Below are 16,688 nucleotides of genomic sequence, written 5' to 3'. Positions count from 1 at the left end.
GTTTATTTCGATTACACATGGGGAAGCTTGATGTTTAAATTTATTTTATGTAAGGAAGAATATTTCAACATATTCAACCATATAGTTAAGAACATCCATATTTTGTCTTAATTGAATTACAACGACACCTATTTTTCATACAGTGGAACAGCCTAGTCTAGTCCAAAAGGCGACAGGAAATGGACCGCGAAACAACATAGGGAAACACAGCCAGAGCCTTTAATATACAGTAAGTACAATATTGCAGACAGTTTTAGGTACTTATGATTATTAGTTTATTAGTCCTAGTTTTATATATTGAATTTCACTCACATTGTATCCTCATTCCACATTGCCCAAGGATCTTAAATTAAAATGATAGATTACATGAAATGTAGTATGGAACGTTGACCTTCAGTCGCTTTCGTCTTGTAATTTTCACATTTAAATTATATTTTCGTCGAACTCTGAGGCAAATCAAATAGTCAGTATTCTACTGTTTCTTTTTAAATTTTTATTATTATTTAAAACATTCTCTGGCGAACCCTAGTTTTGGTATTGCCCGAGTTCAGAGGTCGTGCGCATGCGCTGTTTTCAACACACGGCGGCTTCACACAGAGCTGATGCTCGCTAACTAGCTGAATCATTTGGTTTAAGTTTCCTCTTTTCCTGTGATTGTGCCTGTATTACAGTGCAATGGCGGCCAGATATGACAGAGCTATTACAGTGTTTTCCCCTGATGGTCATCTCTTTCAAGTGGAGTATGCACAAGAAGCTGTAAAGAAAGGTTCTACAGCGGTAAGTCCTGAAATATAACTAATTCTTAAGCTAACATTAGCAAACGTAAGTTAGCCAATCAGCTAAGCTAGCTACTAGCAGGTACTATTTAAAATGTGTTTTATTAATTTTATTTGTAAACCAGTCCGTTACAGCCATGCTGTGAAAGTGTTTTATTTATTACTAACGTGCAGTATCCACACGCAACGCAATACATTAACAATTGATGAACATGTAAATACTAGCTATCACTAGCAAGCATTTTGTCGCTGTGTCACTCTCACAGTAGTTTCAGTTTCGTGATAATGCCAACTACCGCTAGTTAATTTACTGAAATTATGTTTGATTCTTACTCGATTAGCACGTATGAATTTGTCTTCACTAACTGCACAAACTAACTTAATAGAAGTAGCATTATGAGTTATAAAAACCTAGGGCTGTATTTGCATAATAATTCCCATGTAGCGTTAATTACTTGGTAGCATCACAATTGCACTGAATTCGGCGTGTGATAATCAGTTTTCTGTTAACACCAGTGTTACACCCCACTCATTAAGCCATTGTAGTTGCACATTCCTCCGTTACAAATAGATTCTGCAGTAATTTATAATTAGCTGTTGAACGTTAGCTACATGTGCCTCATTTACCTTAAACCTTCCACCCCCAGAAAAAGTTGGTTGTTTGAGAATAATCTGATTAATGGCAGACCAGTTATGTTCAATAAACATATATACTTGGGTTTCCTAAAAGTCTTTTACTGTCCTTCGGAAATCAAGAGATGTCACTCCAGTCACTGTGGGAGCACTCTTGGGGTTATGTGGGTTCCTGGAACCTGTTCCAAGATGTTTTTCTTTTGGCTTGTGTGGAAACTTTTTCTGAGGATCCCCCTCAGATATCAAACAATACATGCACTGAAAGTTGCTCAGAAAAGTTATATTTAGACCATGTTACTGAAACAGTCCACAACAGTTACCAACAAATGGCAATGTTGCCATTGTTCACAAATAATTTTTTTATTTTATCTTTTGTACAGGTGGGAATCAGGGGTAAAGACATTGTTGTCCTTGGTGTTGAGAAGAAATCCGTAGCAAAGTTGCAGGAGGAAAGGACTGTCCGTAAGATATGTGCCCTGGATGAGCATGTCTGCATGGCATTTGCAGGTAACTCAAACAACACTTTTTCCAAAACTGAGTAATACATTTATCATGTAATATGGCATGGTGGGCTGAGATAAGTTGTCACAAACACTACATTACTTAAAGATGCATAAAATTGAGGTTGTCTGATTGATAGGCTACTGATTTTTAGTGGATGATATTTGTTCTAAATAGGAATTGTTGATCTGTAAAGACTGATTAGATAAACACACAAGACAGTCTCTCTGTGTGCTGCTAAGCTGACATAGAATACTGCAGGGTTGGAACAGCATCCTGTCATCCCCAAAAGAATCTTTGGTCAACCAGGCTTCAGAAAACATGCCTGGGACAAGCAAACTATTACTTGCCAAATAAAAACAAAAAAGGATATTAGTACATATTCTCTGGCACCACTCTGTCCCCTGAAACAGCTGAATTCTGTGTCCTGTGTTCTGTGTGTGTTTTTCTAGTCTGTAATTATTTGATACAGACTAAAATATTTCATATTTTAATAATGTTTTTAGTATGCTTCCAGTAAATGTAATCTGCCCCTTAAATCCTGAGTGGAGCACCCTTACACTGTATATACTGAACTGATTAATTGTCATCCACATAATGGGAAATTTATTGGACGATAATTTATCGTAAGTTTTAGCCAATAAATAGAACAGATAATTCAAAGCTTATCCAAACTGCTTTCACCGACACTCTCCGATTGTGCACCTGATGGTGTGCCTTTAAAGTTGGGTTGCGATCTGTCGGTAAACACGGAGAAGAAGAGCTGTTTTTTTTGGTGTAGACGTTATTTTACAGTTTCAGAGGAAGACGACGTGATTGCGATTTGCACTATATGTTCCAGAAGCATTCAGATAGTAGGGGAAAAGTCTTTTAACAGACCAGAACTTAATAGTACTGCAGAATATTAATCATCCTTCTTTGCTCGCTATGCCTTAGACTGTCTTCCCCTCGTTTGTGCATAGACAGGTTAAAAATATCCATACTGTGCATCCCTAATGTCATTACAGAAATCTATCCTATATATATATATTAGGCTTTTGTTGCTCCAATTTTAATTTGTAATTTTCCTATATGTAGCGAAGGCCCTTATCATCTTTCATTGTTTTTAAGGTCTGACAGCAGATGCTCGTATCGTGATAAATAGAGCTCGGGTTGAGTGCCAGAGCCACAGGCTAACTGTTGAGGACCCAGTCACAGTGGAATACATCACACGCTACATAGCTACACTGAAACAGGTATTTAACTTTCTTACAGTTCATTTGTGTTTTCTATTAGTTCACTGAATGTTATTTGTAAGATTCCATATGTACCGGACAAGAACCATTGATATCATATGTAGAGACTGTGTTATATTATGTGTTTATATTTGTAGCGCTACACTCAAAGCAACGGCCGCAGACCATTTGGCATCTCTGCGTTAATTGTTGGCTTTGACTACGATGGGACTCCCAGACTGTATCAGACAGACCCATCAGGAACCTACCATGCCTGGAAGGTCAGTGAGTTTGCTCTTGGTACATGACTCAGTTTTCTAATTAGAGTTGTACACTGTCAGTATGAAATTGATTAATAATTGAATTTTGTGTTTTTCTTGGGGACAAAAAAAAAAAAAAAAAAAAAAAAAAACACAGGCAAATGCAATCGGCCGTAGCGCAAAAACTGTGCGGGAGTTCCTGGAGAAGAATTACACAGATGAAGCCATTGCTGGGGACAATGAGGCAATCAAGTTGGCTATCAAAGCGCTGCTTGAGGTAAGGTCAAATTAGTTTTTGCTCTGACCCATTTTAATGTACACACCTCATCATTAGCTGCATGTATCGAGATTGAATAATTATTAAGTTGCTTCACAATGGGACTGTCACACTGTAATGAAAGTATTCCTTTTCAGGGACTTTTTACATGGAGTGTGTCACAAATAGGAAACGTGAAAATTGAGCAGCAGGATTTGTGATTTCAGAAGTAATTACGTGAATGTATGATGTTGATATAGTCCTGAGATGTTCCTGACTTTGTCAAAGAGCACCTGATGCTGCCAGATGTAAATCATAAAGTGATCTGTCATGATTGTTAGGTTTTCATGCATCACCTGCCCAAGTGCAGGCAAAACAGGAGAAAGCTAAGCAATTCAACTAAGTGCTGCATTTCAGTAGACCGAAATTTTTCCATCTTTGTGTATTGTATTTTTTAAAATGACGCTTAAACTGTTTTTGCTGAATTTGTTGTTGTTGCAGCAGTCAGTGAATTTTACTGCATTTTATTGTACTTAAACTCCCCCCATAGCTTCACAGAGCCTTAAACTTTAACAGGCCACAGTGGTTAATATGCTGATTTGCTGGGATTTTTTACTTTAAAGAATTTGTTCCATTACAGGTTGTCCAGTCAGGAGGGAAGAATATTGAACTTGCTGTCATCAGGCGGAATCAGCCACTGAAGGTGATTTGCTGCAGATTACGTTTGGCTTTTGCGTCAGCCTTTACCTTTTTATTTAAAGGCTAATTATAACTTTTCTGGGCTGTTTACAGATTTTGGAATCCAAGGAAATTGAGACCCTGGTGGCTGAAATTGAGAAAGAAAAAGAGGAGGAGGCGGAAAAGAAGAAGCAGAAAAAGTCCACTTGAAACAGTTAATTGAGAGGTTTTTCTTTATTGCACTTGGATGACAGTAGCATACTTGGGTTGCAAATATTTGACCATTTTAGAGGTTTTACTCCTCATTTATTTCATTGTAAGGATCTAAATCATCACTTGAGATCTGTTGATGTTCACATATTTTGAACATGCTTCTGAGTGATACTGTACCATTTGCAAAGAATATCTAGTTCCTATACTTCCAAGCTCTTGTTGACTGATGTTTAAAAGCACAGACGTAGATCTCAAGTTAGGATTTAGATCTTAAACTACGCTTAGAGGATGGTTTTTATATCATTCATCAAACACCTCGGATGGTGATAAATCTCAAATGTTCAAATAAATCGTTCAGAAACATTCAGCATACATTCAACATAATGAAACTAAATACTCAATAAAAGCTGACTCGTTTGTATCATGTTTTTGTTTTTTGTGAAACCACTTTTAAGCGGTCTGTTATGCCAAAAGGCTTTACTACATGCTGTCTACATAGAAGTATTATAAGTAATATTGTTTTTGCTACTCATGTGCCCACTGGTGAGAAACACAGTAGAGAAATGGATTCTTACCTACCCCCCCATTATTGATTATCCTACTGCAAAGCAAGTACTGCGATAAAGATAACTACAGTTTAAAACACTGCTAGCGGCAGTATAGTGTGTGGCTATAAAGGGCAATGGTTTTCATTTATCAGCATTCTGTCACACAGACCAGGAATAAGGTACGGTTTTGAGGGGGGGGTGGTTTCTTCGATTGCTTTATAAAGTGCTCACCTCTCCCTCAGTCATTTAAAACAAATTAGTGATGAGCGAATGAAGTGTCTAATGGTGGCCCAGCGAGACCCCTTTTTGCCTCTCCTTTTTTATTTCACCCTAAATTCGCTTATCAAGCAACCGCTGCTCTGAATTCTCAACGACACAATTATGGCCGGCGGTGTGGTAGGGCTGCTTAATGGGATCCTGGCCTCAGACCCCAGTGGGAACTTTCAGTGACTTTAATCTGGAGCCCTTTGAAAAGTTGTGCCGTGCTGTGCTGAAGAGCCCCGGGGGTTCCCTCTGACTCTCACCAAAGACATAATGGTGAATGGTAAAGTCCTTCATTTAGAGTCATCTCCCCAAGCCAGGATTTCCGGAGTAGGTGCCCTAGCTGCCTTGACTAAAGCAATTGCACTTTGTCTGCAATTTGTTTTGTTTCTGAGTCTTACAGGTTAGTGTTTGGGTTGATGTCAGAGCATCAATTAAACCGCTGATATTGCTTCCCATACATAATGTCATTAAGTCATTGGAGGGCAATAAAATGGCGTTTGCATGACTCACTTTCGTCCATACTCTAATTGCTACGTACTGTATTTCAAGTTAGATTGAGAAGATTATTATGCTGTCACAGTCACTGGTTTGTTGATGCTCAGTTGCAAACAGAGATGTTGAATCCGCTGGATGGCAAGACAAGCTATAGGTAAACTTTAATAAAGTTTATTCTGGGTAATCCTGTAGCTACAGAGGTTATCTGATCCATCTTGTCAATAGAGCTAGAGCAGCTTATTCAGTGCTGCTGTTAAGACTCCCAGTCTTTTGAACTGCTTGTGGGAAGAGTTTTCTTTTTCTTTCTTTCTTTTTTTGTTGCCAGCATTGTTGTTGCCCATAATCAGCACTACTGCGCCCCAGGACAAAGTCCATCTCTCTCATCGCTGGCTGCTGCTCATCATTAATGCAGAAAATAATGGCTTCACCAGAGGTCATCGACGGAGGAACAAGGCCCGAGGACATGTACTCTCCAAGCAAGAATGCACACTGCTGCAGGCTGTCGACTGAGTGCATTGTTTGTATGCATACACACACACAAACCAGGCCAATTGCACATACACACAGCAAACACTATTAATGTGAACACACAACAGATTTTTTTTTTTTTAAAAAACATGCCCATATCTCTTTTTCTCTTGATCTGCCATGCACATACAGTACACTTTAGGCAAAGTGTGCTCTCATGTTGTAGTTAGAGCCAACAGCGGGGGGAAAAACACTGCATGTGTTCACATCTGCTTTAAATATTTGGTTAGCAACACCAGTATTCTGACCCTCCTCTAACAATATCCATTACTCTTCTCTCTAGCTGATTTCCAAGTCACAGGCAGATTTCACTTTGAGGATGTACATTTTTGTCATTCTAATGTGCCACCCTGTGGCCACATTTCAAAGTATACCCCTCCTGGGATGTATAAAATTTGTCAGTGCAGAATGTCCTTAGGTCCAAATAAGGCAACTGCTTCAAGCGTAACAGCACACAGACATTTGCATCCCTGGGGACATAAGGTTACATTAGTCTTCTGTTAAGACTGTCTCACTGCCGCTGCTGAATTACTCAAGGTGTTATTACCTTCTACCACCAGAGCGCAGTGTTGCATAAAAGCAGCATTCACATCATATCGCTTACACTTTGATCTCACTTTTTGTCCCACAGATTGACAGTATGAGTGCTCTAGCTAACAGCCAACAGAATCTACAGGCCACTGACATGTTTTTGTCTCTGTGCTTGAACACACAGCCACAAAGGCTCTGTGAACAACTGAATCCATCGAGGGAGAGTTGTTTTGCTTAAAATTGTCAGATGAAAAAGCAACATCGTTTGTGTCCTGAAGCAATGGCCAAGCTGTCAAAGTGTGTTGGGTCATAAAAGGCTACGCTCTCAACACTGTCCCTTTTCTGCTTGTCACATGTCGACAGTTACACACATACACTATTTGTGTATAGCGGATTGGCCCGCCTCCACTTATGCCCTTTAGGGCTCTGCAGCAGTATGAAGTAAAGTTTTGGCGTATTGGTGTGCTGGCTTACATATCCATAAGCGATCAAAATATGTTCTCTTTTAATGTTCTCTTTTAACTTCTCGCTCCAGGGGTACATTTTGAATATCATTCTATTATCTCATATCACACATCTCATCTTCTCTATCCTTAAATCTCTTTCCTCCCTCTCACCCCCTCGCACACATGCACATCTTGATTTTCAGATGTTTTCTCTTTTTTGAACACACCCTCCTCTATTATCATCATCACACAGACCAACATATACAGTTGTGTAACAGACACCAGTGACAGTTTCTTTTCTTTTCTTTTTTTTTTGTAACTTTTGTATCCCATGAAAGGTGCAGAAATACTAACAGTTTGTGTGAAGAGACTAAAGGCATGGTTTTGAGTTACCCCTCAAGAGTCACCTGTCAGCGGCGGTTTTGTCTCACAGAAGAATGTAAGTGCATGCACCTCTAATTGTAAGTAGACACCACTGGGCCAGAGAGAGAGAGGACGAGAACAGGGGAGACGAGGAAGGAGACGGCGAAGTGAGAGGGAGAGGCAAAAAGGAGCAGACAGAGCTAAAATAAACAATTCCCAGGATGCTTTGGGCCAAAAGCAAAGGCCCTGGGGCTCCTTGGCCTCTCAGGGCCGTGGCAGAAGCCAGTCACACACATCACATAGCATTACTCGGGATGGGGTTACAGGAAAATGTCAGCCGACGCATAAGGAGGAACCATCAGCCCATAGGATAATTCGATCGCCTGAGGGAGGTGCAATCTTGCATTCCCACGATTCCTCTCCTTCCACCCACACCCTCTTCTCATTGTATTTTTGAATCCATTTTTCTTTCTCAGTTATTTCATGTTTTCAATCGTGTTGTTTGCTCTAGTAGCCGTGTATATTTACAAATGCACTGTATTATTGTAAATGGAAGGATTTTTGCAATGGGTTAGCCACAGTATGTTTTCTTCATAGCCTTCTTTTCCCTCTATGCCAGTGGGAATTTTATGGGCCATTGGTTTCTAGTGTGGCCTCTGATATCTTGATTTACAACCTGATCTTTGTCCAAAAAAAAAGAAAGAAAAAAAAAAAAAATTCTGCCCACTTGTCCTCCTGCACCCTCACAGAGTTTGGGTTACATGTAGTATCACTTGTCATGGAGCAAACTCCCCCCACCCCCTGTCTTGCTTGTTTTAGCAGATACGTGGTCAAGATGCAATCATTTCTTAATATGAAATAAATCACAGCATGTCTTATATCTAAAGCAGCTGTTTACGGTTGAAAAAGTGCCTCTATTCAACAAATGTTGTTCAACAAATGTTGACTGTATGCCACTTAGAGCACAGAATTGTTGCGTGTGCTGGTGCAAGACCGTGCAGCTGCAAATACGCGCGTGCATTAGATAAAGACAGAGAGAAAGATGGAGATAGCAAAAGAAAAAGACACAGCGAGAGAGTGCAGGGCAGATATCTGAGTGCGTCTGACAGAGAGGACAGCCCTGAAGGCAGGTCCCAGCCCTTCAGCACCGAAAATGACACATGACTGCTTTGACTTTTGTCATCCCTTGTCTCCTTCCACCCCCAAACCCAAGCCTGCAACAAACACTGCGGCTAGCAGAGATACACACACTCAAAGACACACAGTCACACACTGTATACTGCTTAGATTACATTATCTTTATCCCCAGGACATGAGCCCTCCTTGTTGGATGACATTTGGGCTTGTGCAGCACTAAGGTTACCTTTCTTTGCCCCTGAGTTAAAGATGCCTGTCTGCAGCATGCATTTGAAATGAAGGGCAGGAAAAAAATCAGATGAGAAAGATTTCCAAAAGCACTTTGATCAGAGGCATCAACAGTCACGCACAAACTTGTTAAGCAGTATGTAAATTTGGGCTGATACTGAATAAAGTTGCCAGAATGGCATGAATCCATTGTGCTGCGATGATCAAAATAAAAGAGGGCTTCATACGCTGGAGGGCAAGAAAGTCACAGACATGAAGGTTTTTTTCCTTCCCCTTTTTTTCTACAAAGGGGCTGATGGGATGCAGAGAGGAGAGAAGGAGGGGAGGGAAATGAAAGATAGGGGAAAGCCTGGAAGGATCTCAATCTAAATTAGCCGAGTAGAAGGAAGACTGTGCTGAGTGAGACATATAATTAAAACCAAAGTGATGAAAACATCAGTACTCATTCAGTCACTCGCCAGATGAATTTCTGAAATTGTTACCACAATGATCTCAAGATGTTTCAAAGCTAAAGGTAAATCCAGCCTATTGTTAAAGTACAACTATACCGCTTTTACTCTTTACTGGGCTTTCTCTCACAATCTTTCTTCATCCGCCCCCTTTCTGTTTCCTTATCTCGCTCTCATTCCCCCTTTTTCTCTCTCTGACACCCTGAGATGAATAGATGCTGTCACTGAGACTCTTGTAGCCTGTCAGCTTTTATACAAACAGTTAGCAAAAGGATCACTTTCACAGGAAACCTCCCAGTCTGAGGTGAGCTTACTGGCATTAGATTGTTGTGTCCTGTCCATAAGGGAACGGGACCCACTCTGTGACTGAAGTCAGGAATATGACCTCACACATGTACTGTTCTACTGCTCATCACTATCAAACTGTAGTAGGCTGCATTTTCAAACTAACCGCTGTTCTGAATCATTGAATTCACAAGACTGTTTTGTTTGCAGTGACAGCACTGTCCTGTATTTCGTCCTCAATGCTGAAAATTTTATGTATTCTGGCAGCTTGTGTTTGTAACCAAATGTCTCTGACAGTTAGAGAGGAGACATTTTTAACTGAAGACCCTTTCCTTCCCTCCAGTATAGTGTACCTCCGGTAAATCTGTCCTCCTGACAACAAATGTCCCTGCACCTAAAAGGCCCCTCAAAAAAAACAAAACAAAACGAAAAAAAAAAAAAAAACAAGCCTGACTTTTGTGAGGAAAAAAAAAAAATCATCCCCCTCAGGTGTGTTCCCTCTCACTCTTCCTCTCTGCACCTGCACTGAGTCTCTCAAGTCCTCCATGTGTCTCTCCACACAATGGAGACAGTGCATAGCCTCTGGCGCCTCTCTCCAGCTGAGAGCCACCTCTCTCCAGAGGACAGGAGAGGAAGACTGCCAGCACTAACAACTGATCCTGGCAGATAAAGGTGCAGATAGGCGAGGAGAGAGTGCCTTGGACAATACTTGCCTCAGTGCTGCTTCCTTTAGCTCTAAGACAATGACGATAACAACTGCTGGGGACAAAATCCTGCTTACGAGGAGAACCTTTAGCATACAGTAAGAAAGTTCATAAATGACCAGTCATATTCATCATTATTATTTTTTTTTCAAAGCTACACTTCATCAACAATAATAATAAGAAATTTTAAAAACATTGCACTACAGTATTTGGAAATTCCCCCCTCATATTGATTTAATTTGTGACCTAAACTGTATCCATCACTATCAGTTATGTCAGTTTAACCACAAACACCTGGCTGTTGAGGCCCTTTCTAATGCGCCGTAATGTAGTAGTGCCAGGCCGGATGACCCAGCACCAGATCAGTGTACCACTCACACTCCTGAGGGCAGCTGACTGGAACAGCAGTTAGGCGAGACGACGGTCGCAGGTCGCCCAGGCCACAGCTGGGAAGCCCCAGGCCAGAGTGTTGACCTGATGTGATTAAGTGTACATCCAGCTGCACGGAGGGAGAATACGTGGAAATAGTGTTACACCTGGAGAATTATGTTTTTTTTTTTTAAACTATTATAAACCATGTTCTGTGTCAAAATCCACAAAGAAAATTGGCTGTTTTGCAGTTTTACACCAGCTGGCTGGAATGGATTTGCATTCCTTTTTCTTTCCTAATTTCTCTTACTGATCCAGTCCAGTGTGTGTGGTCTATAAGTGCCAAGCTCCTGGTATTTGTCCTGAGAAAGACCTTGATAGGAATGGGGTCTGAGCGAGAGTGCTTATTTTATTCTCATCCATGCTGCTGCAGGCTATGGCTGTATTAATGCAATGGCAGGGATCTTTGAAGTTGTGACTTTATGAGACAAAAGCTAATTTCCTTTCCTTTGTTCATTATCGAGAGAGACTTCCAGCCGGGCGGAAAGCATGCTGTGCTAATTATTCCATTCATGAGTCGTCTCTAAAGTATGTAATGGATTTCACTGGGCTTTTTACAGGTAAGCAGGGTGATATGGCGTGCACACTTCTGTCAACATGCTGGTTTTACAGCAATTTCTGAAACGTTTTATTTATGTAATCCTCGCGGGTTAAAGACAAACAAATTGTCATATCTTCAAATAAAGTATCTGCCGTTAGCAGAATCAAATAACTTAGAAAAGTAACTTAAGGTGTCCACATTGTCAGCTGGTTAACTTAAAATCAGGACTGATACACAGCCACATGTTCACTTATGTCTGAACAAATATATCCTCTGCAGACTTACAAGACCAAAACCACTTTGCAACTCATTAAGACCTGAACCCAATTTCACAAATGAGTTTCAGAGTTTGTAGGGCCAAGTTAGGCATGTGACATAATGGGATTTCCATCTTTCCCTGAAACACAATTTGGCAGAGCATGAAGGGAAATGCAACATTTCACATTCCATCTTCACAGCGTTACCAGGATGCCACCCACAACACCTGAGCACTCCCAATCAGAGAGATGTGTGTGTCCCGCCGCAGATGTTCTGCCACTCAGAGTCAGATCAGGCGACAACAACAAAAAACAAATGGGCGCAGTGGTGATACAAGTAAAGCCATATACCTCCTCCACTGCTGCCCTCCTACTCCTCTTCCTCCTCCTCCTCCTCCTCCTCCTCCTCCTCTCTCCCCCGCTTTGTTTGTGCTCATTTCATTCCGTGTGCAGCCTCCTGGCAGGCAGGTCAAGGTTTACCCTCGCACCACACACCATTTCCCTCACACGCCGCCTGGGGGAGGAACACTAAAGACCTGAGGCAAGGGCAAGCCCAAACAGCTCACACAACATTGCAGCCATCACCACCTCTAACCACACTGATAGGACAGATTACTGAGCTCACATTCACACAGTTGGATCTTTGTCTTTCTTTATCCCCCTTTCTCTGTCACCAATTATAGTTTCTTGCTTCTTAGTTTCTTTTCCCCTGCCCTTTATCTTACTGTACATTATTGATTTCTGTCAGTAGTAAGGTATATGTCTATTAACCGACAGATTTAATAGAGCGACAATAGAAAGCTACTCATTTGTTCCCCCCGTAGTGTAAGTGTTCATTTTGAGAGTCTGATACTAACCCTGGCTAGGAGCTAGTGCTGGATTTTTAGCTGTAAATGGAAAACGCCTGTGGGCTTTTCATTTTCTGGGCCCAGACGTTCCCTTCATGGTGTCGGAGCCCTTGTGTTCACAGAGTTCATGTTTTGCTGCAGGGCTTTTTTTTTTTTATTTTGTTTTATCTCATAGCTTAGACTAGCAGGGCTTTAACTCCCAGAGGACTCCTGCGTAGCAACAGCAGAGATCAACAAAGTAAGTTTGTTTATGTTGGCTGTGTCCGCATGTTGTCGACTTATACATTTCTCAGTCTCCATTTCCTGCCTCTCCTTGCCCCAGGGGAAAGCAGCCCTCTAATTGGATCTTGTTCTAATTGAGCCTAATACTGGAGCTAACCGGAGTTGGGCCCTGTGGCTAATGAAGAGCTGAATCAAAACTAGGCACTAAAACTTTGACTGTGTATGTGTGTGTGTGTGTGTGTGTGTGTATGGGGTGTGTATGTGTATCCCTACATTTTCGCTCTACATTCTGCCATGTAGGCATCATTACTATTTTCAGTTTTAAATCCTTGCATTTTACCTGATATTTTGTACCACAAATGCGTATTTTAGAGAGAAAGTTGTTGTTTGTATTTTTTTCAAATCAGTTAAACTTGCATGTACCTCACTCATAAGCTCACATTCATGCGTTTCATTTACTGCAGATCTTCCACAAGATAGACCTGTTCAGTCATTGTCAGGCCAATTGTCTAAATTTCATCCTGTGCCAGCGGGACTCTCCTGAAAACTTGGTATTTCACCCACACTGTGCCCTCGTCTGCTCGCAGGGACGTCTTTATCACTTTTTGGATAAGCTAGCAAACCTTAACCTCAAGATTAAACCCATGGAGGGCCTCACGTCTATATGTAACTTCATACAAAGGTGATTTTTAAAAAAAATTATTAATTGATATACATAAATATATATATAACCCAACTAATCTGCAACTAAAAATTGAATCCTGAATTACATTTCATTTTACAAAATAATAAATTTCAAGAGGGAAAAAAAAGGAAAAGAACAGAAAAAAGTTCTGGGTGTTTGACCTGTTTATTCAACACAATAGACTTCTTAATTTGGACTATGTCCTGCTTTAAACAGTATGTCACCTGACTTCTAAGGGCAAAATTCTCCCATAACTGCCCAAATGGTTATACAATGCAGACTATCACTTTCCATGTTCATAGGTGTGAAATAATAAATAATCTTGTCAAATATGTCAGGAAAAACAATGTACACTCAGAACACAGACTTCAACAGACCAAAGCCATTCTGTATGTATATTTGATGCCTTTCATACTGTGTAAAGTCAAAATGTGAATAGGCTTTCTGTGCACATCATCCTCATCTGCAGGTCAAAAAATTCTGCTAATAGTTGGCACAGATTAATCTGTCAGTTGGATGATAGCATTTGGTCATTGTTTCCAGTGTTTTGCATCATTGCCAATGTGTGCCATTGTTCTTAAACTTAACACTGTAGGCCTGATGAAAACTCATTTTCAAAGGATTGATTTTTTCACTTCTCTTTGCCTCTGTCACACTGAATACCAGTTCATTGGATATAAAATGAAACAAGTCAAGCACATGCTGCAGTTTCAACAGTTGGGTAGGCAACAGAGAAATGGAAATGAATGACGGCAAGTTTGTTGCCGGGGGGGCAAAAAAGAAATGACTTATATATATATACATATATATATACACATATATATATATATATATATATATATATATATATATATATATATATATATAGCTTGAAACAAAGTAAATCAAACACATAAAGCACAAGAAACTATGTATGTTTTTGACACAGCTGAAGGAAGAGTAAGCATCAATTCATATTTTTTTTTAATGACTGAAAGTATGTATCTTAGCAAAAGTAAAAACTAGATTTTACTGTTTTCTGGTACAACATAAATAGTTTTAGCCTGTGCAGAATTTGGCACTTTAAAACAGCCTAACCACATATGGCTCAACTTAAGTCTTACGTTTTTAATTTGGAATCTCCTTAGCCGTCTTAGTATGATTACAAGTCCATTTTACACCTTCTTTGCATGGATCTTGAAAGTTATTTTGAGGAATATTAGCTGGCAAGGGGTGTTAGCTCCAGGTGTTGCTGCTGTGAAGCTAACTGTTAGCCAGTCGGTATCAGAAATAAACGTGGGAGTAGTGAACTTAGAGCATACATTTCAACTTTCTGTTTTACCCAGCATCTCATCTCTGCCTTTGGAAATCTGGCTTGTAAAGAATAATTAGTACTACCATAACATAGCTGTGGTCAAGCTTACAATTGTCCACATATGCTTCAAATCTATTCTCTCAGCGTTGTACCATAGAAAGTGTTGTTTGGAAGCTGCCGTTACTCAGTCTTGATCTCCAGATTGTGATGTCTTTTCAAGCAGTTGCTGTAGTTGGAGCCCTGCGAGGCACAAACCAGCACTGCATAGTGTTGGCGACTACCACCAGAGGGGGGTTGGGTGGAGACGTAGCACTCCAGGTGGACCGAGTTGCAACCCCCTCCAGCTCTCTGCCACGTCTCGGGAAGGAGGAGGGCACAGTAAATGATTCCAGAGCAAATATAGTCTTCCAAACCTCCTGCCTCAAGGACGTAGCCCGGAGGCCAATAAGAAGATTGGAAACAGATGAAAGAAAGAAAGTTTGGTGGAGCTCTTGGTTGCTCTTATGAAAAGGCTGGATAAAAGTGTTTTCTTTAGAATATAAGAATTATTTTTGTTAATAAACCCAATAATCAAAAAGCTGGGAATGAACACTTAGACATGGAATGACCTAAGAGCATACATGTGTGAGCAATTGAATGTACTCATACGTGTTCAAGAGTTGGATTGCATTGCCTGAGTAGCCCTCCAGCTCTTGTCTTGTTTGTTGACACTATTTAACAAATGGTCGGTGGCTGGGTGGGCGGCGGTTGAAATGGTGTGTGGATATATTTGTGCTCTTGTGTGCATGGCCCCTCCCTGGCCCTGCAGGTTTCTCTGGGGTTTCTTGTCACCCTATGTCTTGGAGGTGAGAGGGCGGGTGATAATTGAACACTCCCTGGCACTTTTAACAAATGTATTGAAAGTAGGAATCGAAAAACCTGTTAATGAGATTTTCCTCCCCAGGCAGTGCTCAGGGTTATTATTCTTATAATTTTCTTAATCTAATGAGTTACTCAAAGTTTATTTTCAGATGTATTTCTCCCACTCGCCCTATAGGGCTCCGGTTTTATTAGCCCCTGTTTTTCAGCAAACATTACTAATAAATTAATTTACAATGCACTGGAGGAAGAACCACCATAGAGACTCAATCAGTCAAGCTCTTTCGAACTGGATAAATAGTAAGACAAGGACTCACAGAGCACAGTGTGAATGATGGAACAGCACTGACCTGTACCAAGGTGCATATCTTTGTACTTGTTTGTTTACCTCACAAGATGGCTCCTGGCTTAGCGAATGGACCATGAAAATGGCTGCTCTCTTGTGCCTACAGCACTCTATATAGATTGGAGTTTTTCATGTGGCAGTTAGGCTGCTGGGATATATACCCCAGGGGATGTGGTCTCATTAAGGACAGTAGCTCTGGGCACTTTTGCTCTGCTTCCTGTGGCCACTGGCCTCATTTTTACCTGCGGGCTTGCAGCTACACTACAGCTCTGCTTCTCGGCCTCCTTGTCACTCCCAGCAACACCCTGAGGGTTGTCGCATGACTCGAGTGACTCCTGACCTGCCAAGCCTTCTGAGACCCTTTCCTTCCTGTTGGCAAGGCGGTTAGAATGATCACAGACCGTGTAACGGTCACATTTGCCCGCCCTCCCAAAATGGCGGCTATGTCCTTGGGCTTTTGAAGGAAGAATTTCAGAGCTGACAGTGTCAAAACATTTTGTCAGAAATGGCCAAATTTATGTGTCATCTTAAAGCAGTACTACTTCGATATTATTCATGTGGAAAAAGTTTGAGCACTACAGTAAAACTAAACAAGCCATCTATCATTTCTACAATAGTTGTGCTGCTTGAATGGACACATGCAGGATAATAACATTGCTTCGTCACAGTCCTCCCTGAGCCATTTCTGCAGCCATTTCC

At 40.8% G+C, this 16,688-nt stretch overlaps 1 protein-coding gene across 2 annotated transcripts; it reads left to right on the top strand.

Moving 5' to 3' along the window:
• The first annotated feature begins 156 nt into the window (after positions 1–156).
• psma8 (proteasome 20S subunit alpha 8) lies at positions 157–4,952 on the top strand. 2 transcript variants are annotated; one of them, XM_046408426.1, is made up of 8 exons: positions 157–229; positions 672–777; positions 1,790–1,916; positions 3,021–3,145; positions 3,283–3,405; positions 3,542–3,661; positions 4,281–4,343; positions 4,433–4,952. In XM_046408426.1, the coding sequence occupies exons 2-8, from the start codon at positions 676–678 to the stop codon at positions 4,526–4,528; spliced, it is 756 nt and encodes a 251-aa protein (XP_046264382.1). In that variant the 5' UTR covers positions 157–229; positions 672–675; the 3' UTR covers positions 4,529–4,952. The 2 variants fall into 2 exon arrangements, with proteins under 2 accessions (XP_046264382.1, XP_046264381.1); XM_046408425.1 differs by lacking the exon at positions 157–229 and having other exon boundaries at positions 535–777.
• The last annotated feature ends 11,736 nt before the right edge of the window (positions 4,953–16,688 follow it).

This window comes from Scatophagus argus, chromosome 13 (genome assembly GCF_020382885.2).
Source record: "Scatophagus argus isolate fScaArg1 chromosome 13, fScaArg1.pri, whole genome shotgun sequence".
NCBI lineage: Eukaryota > Metazoa > Chordata > Actinopteri > Scatophagidae > Scatophagus > Scatophagus argus.
The sequence above is the reverse complement of the archived record's forward strand: the minus strand, read 5'-3'. Positions and strand labels throughout refer to the sequence as shown.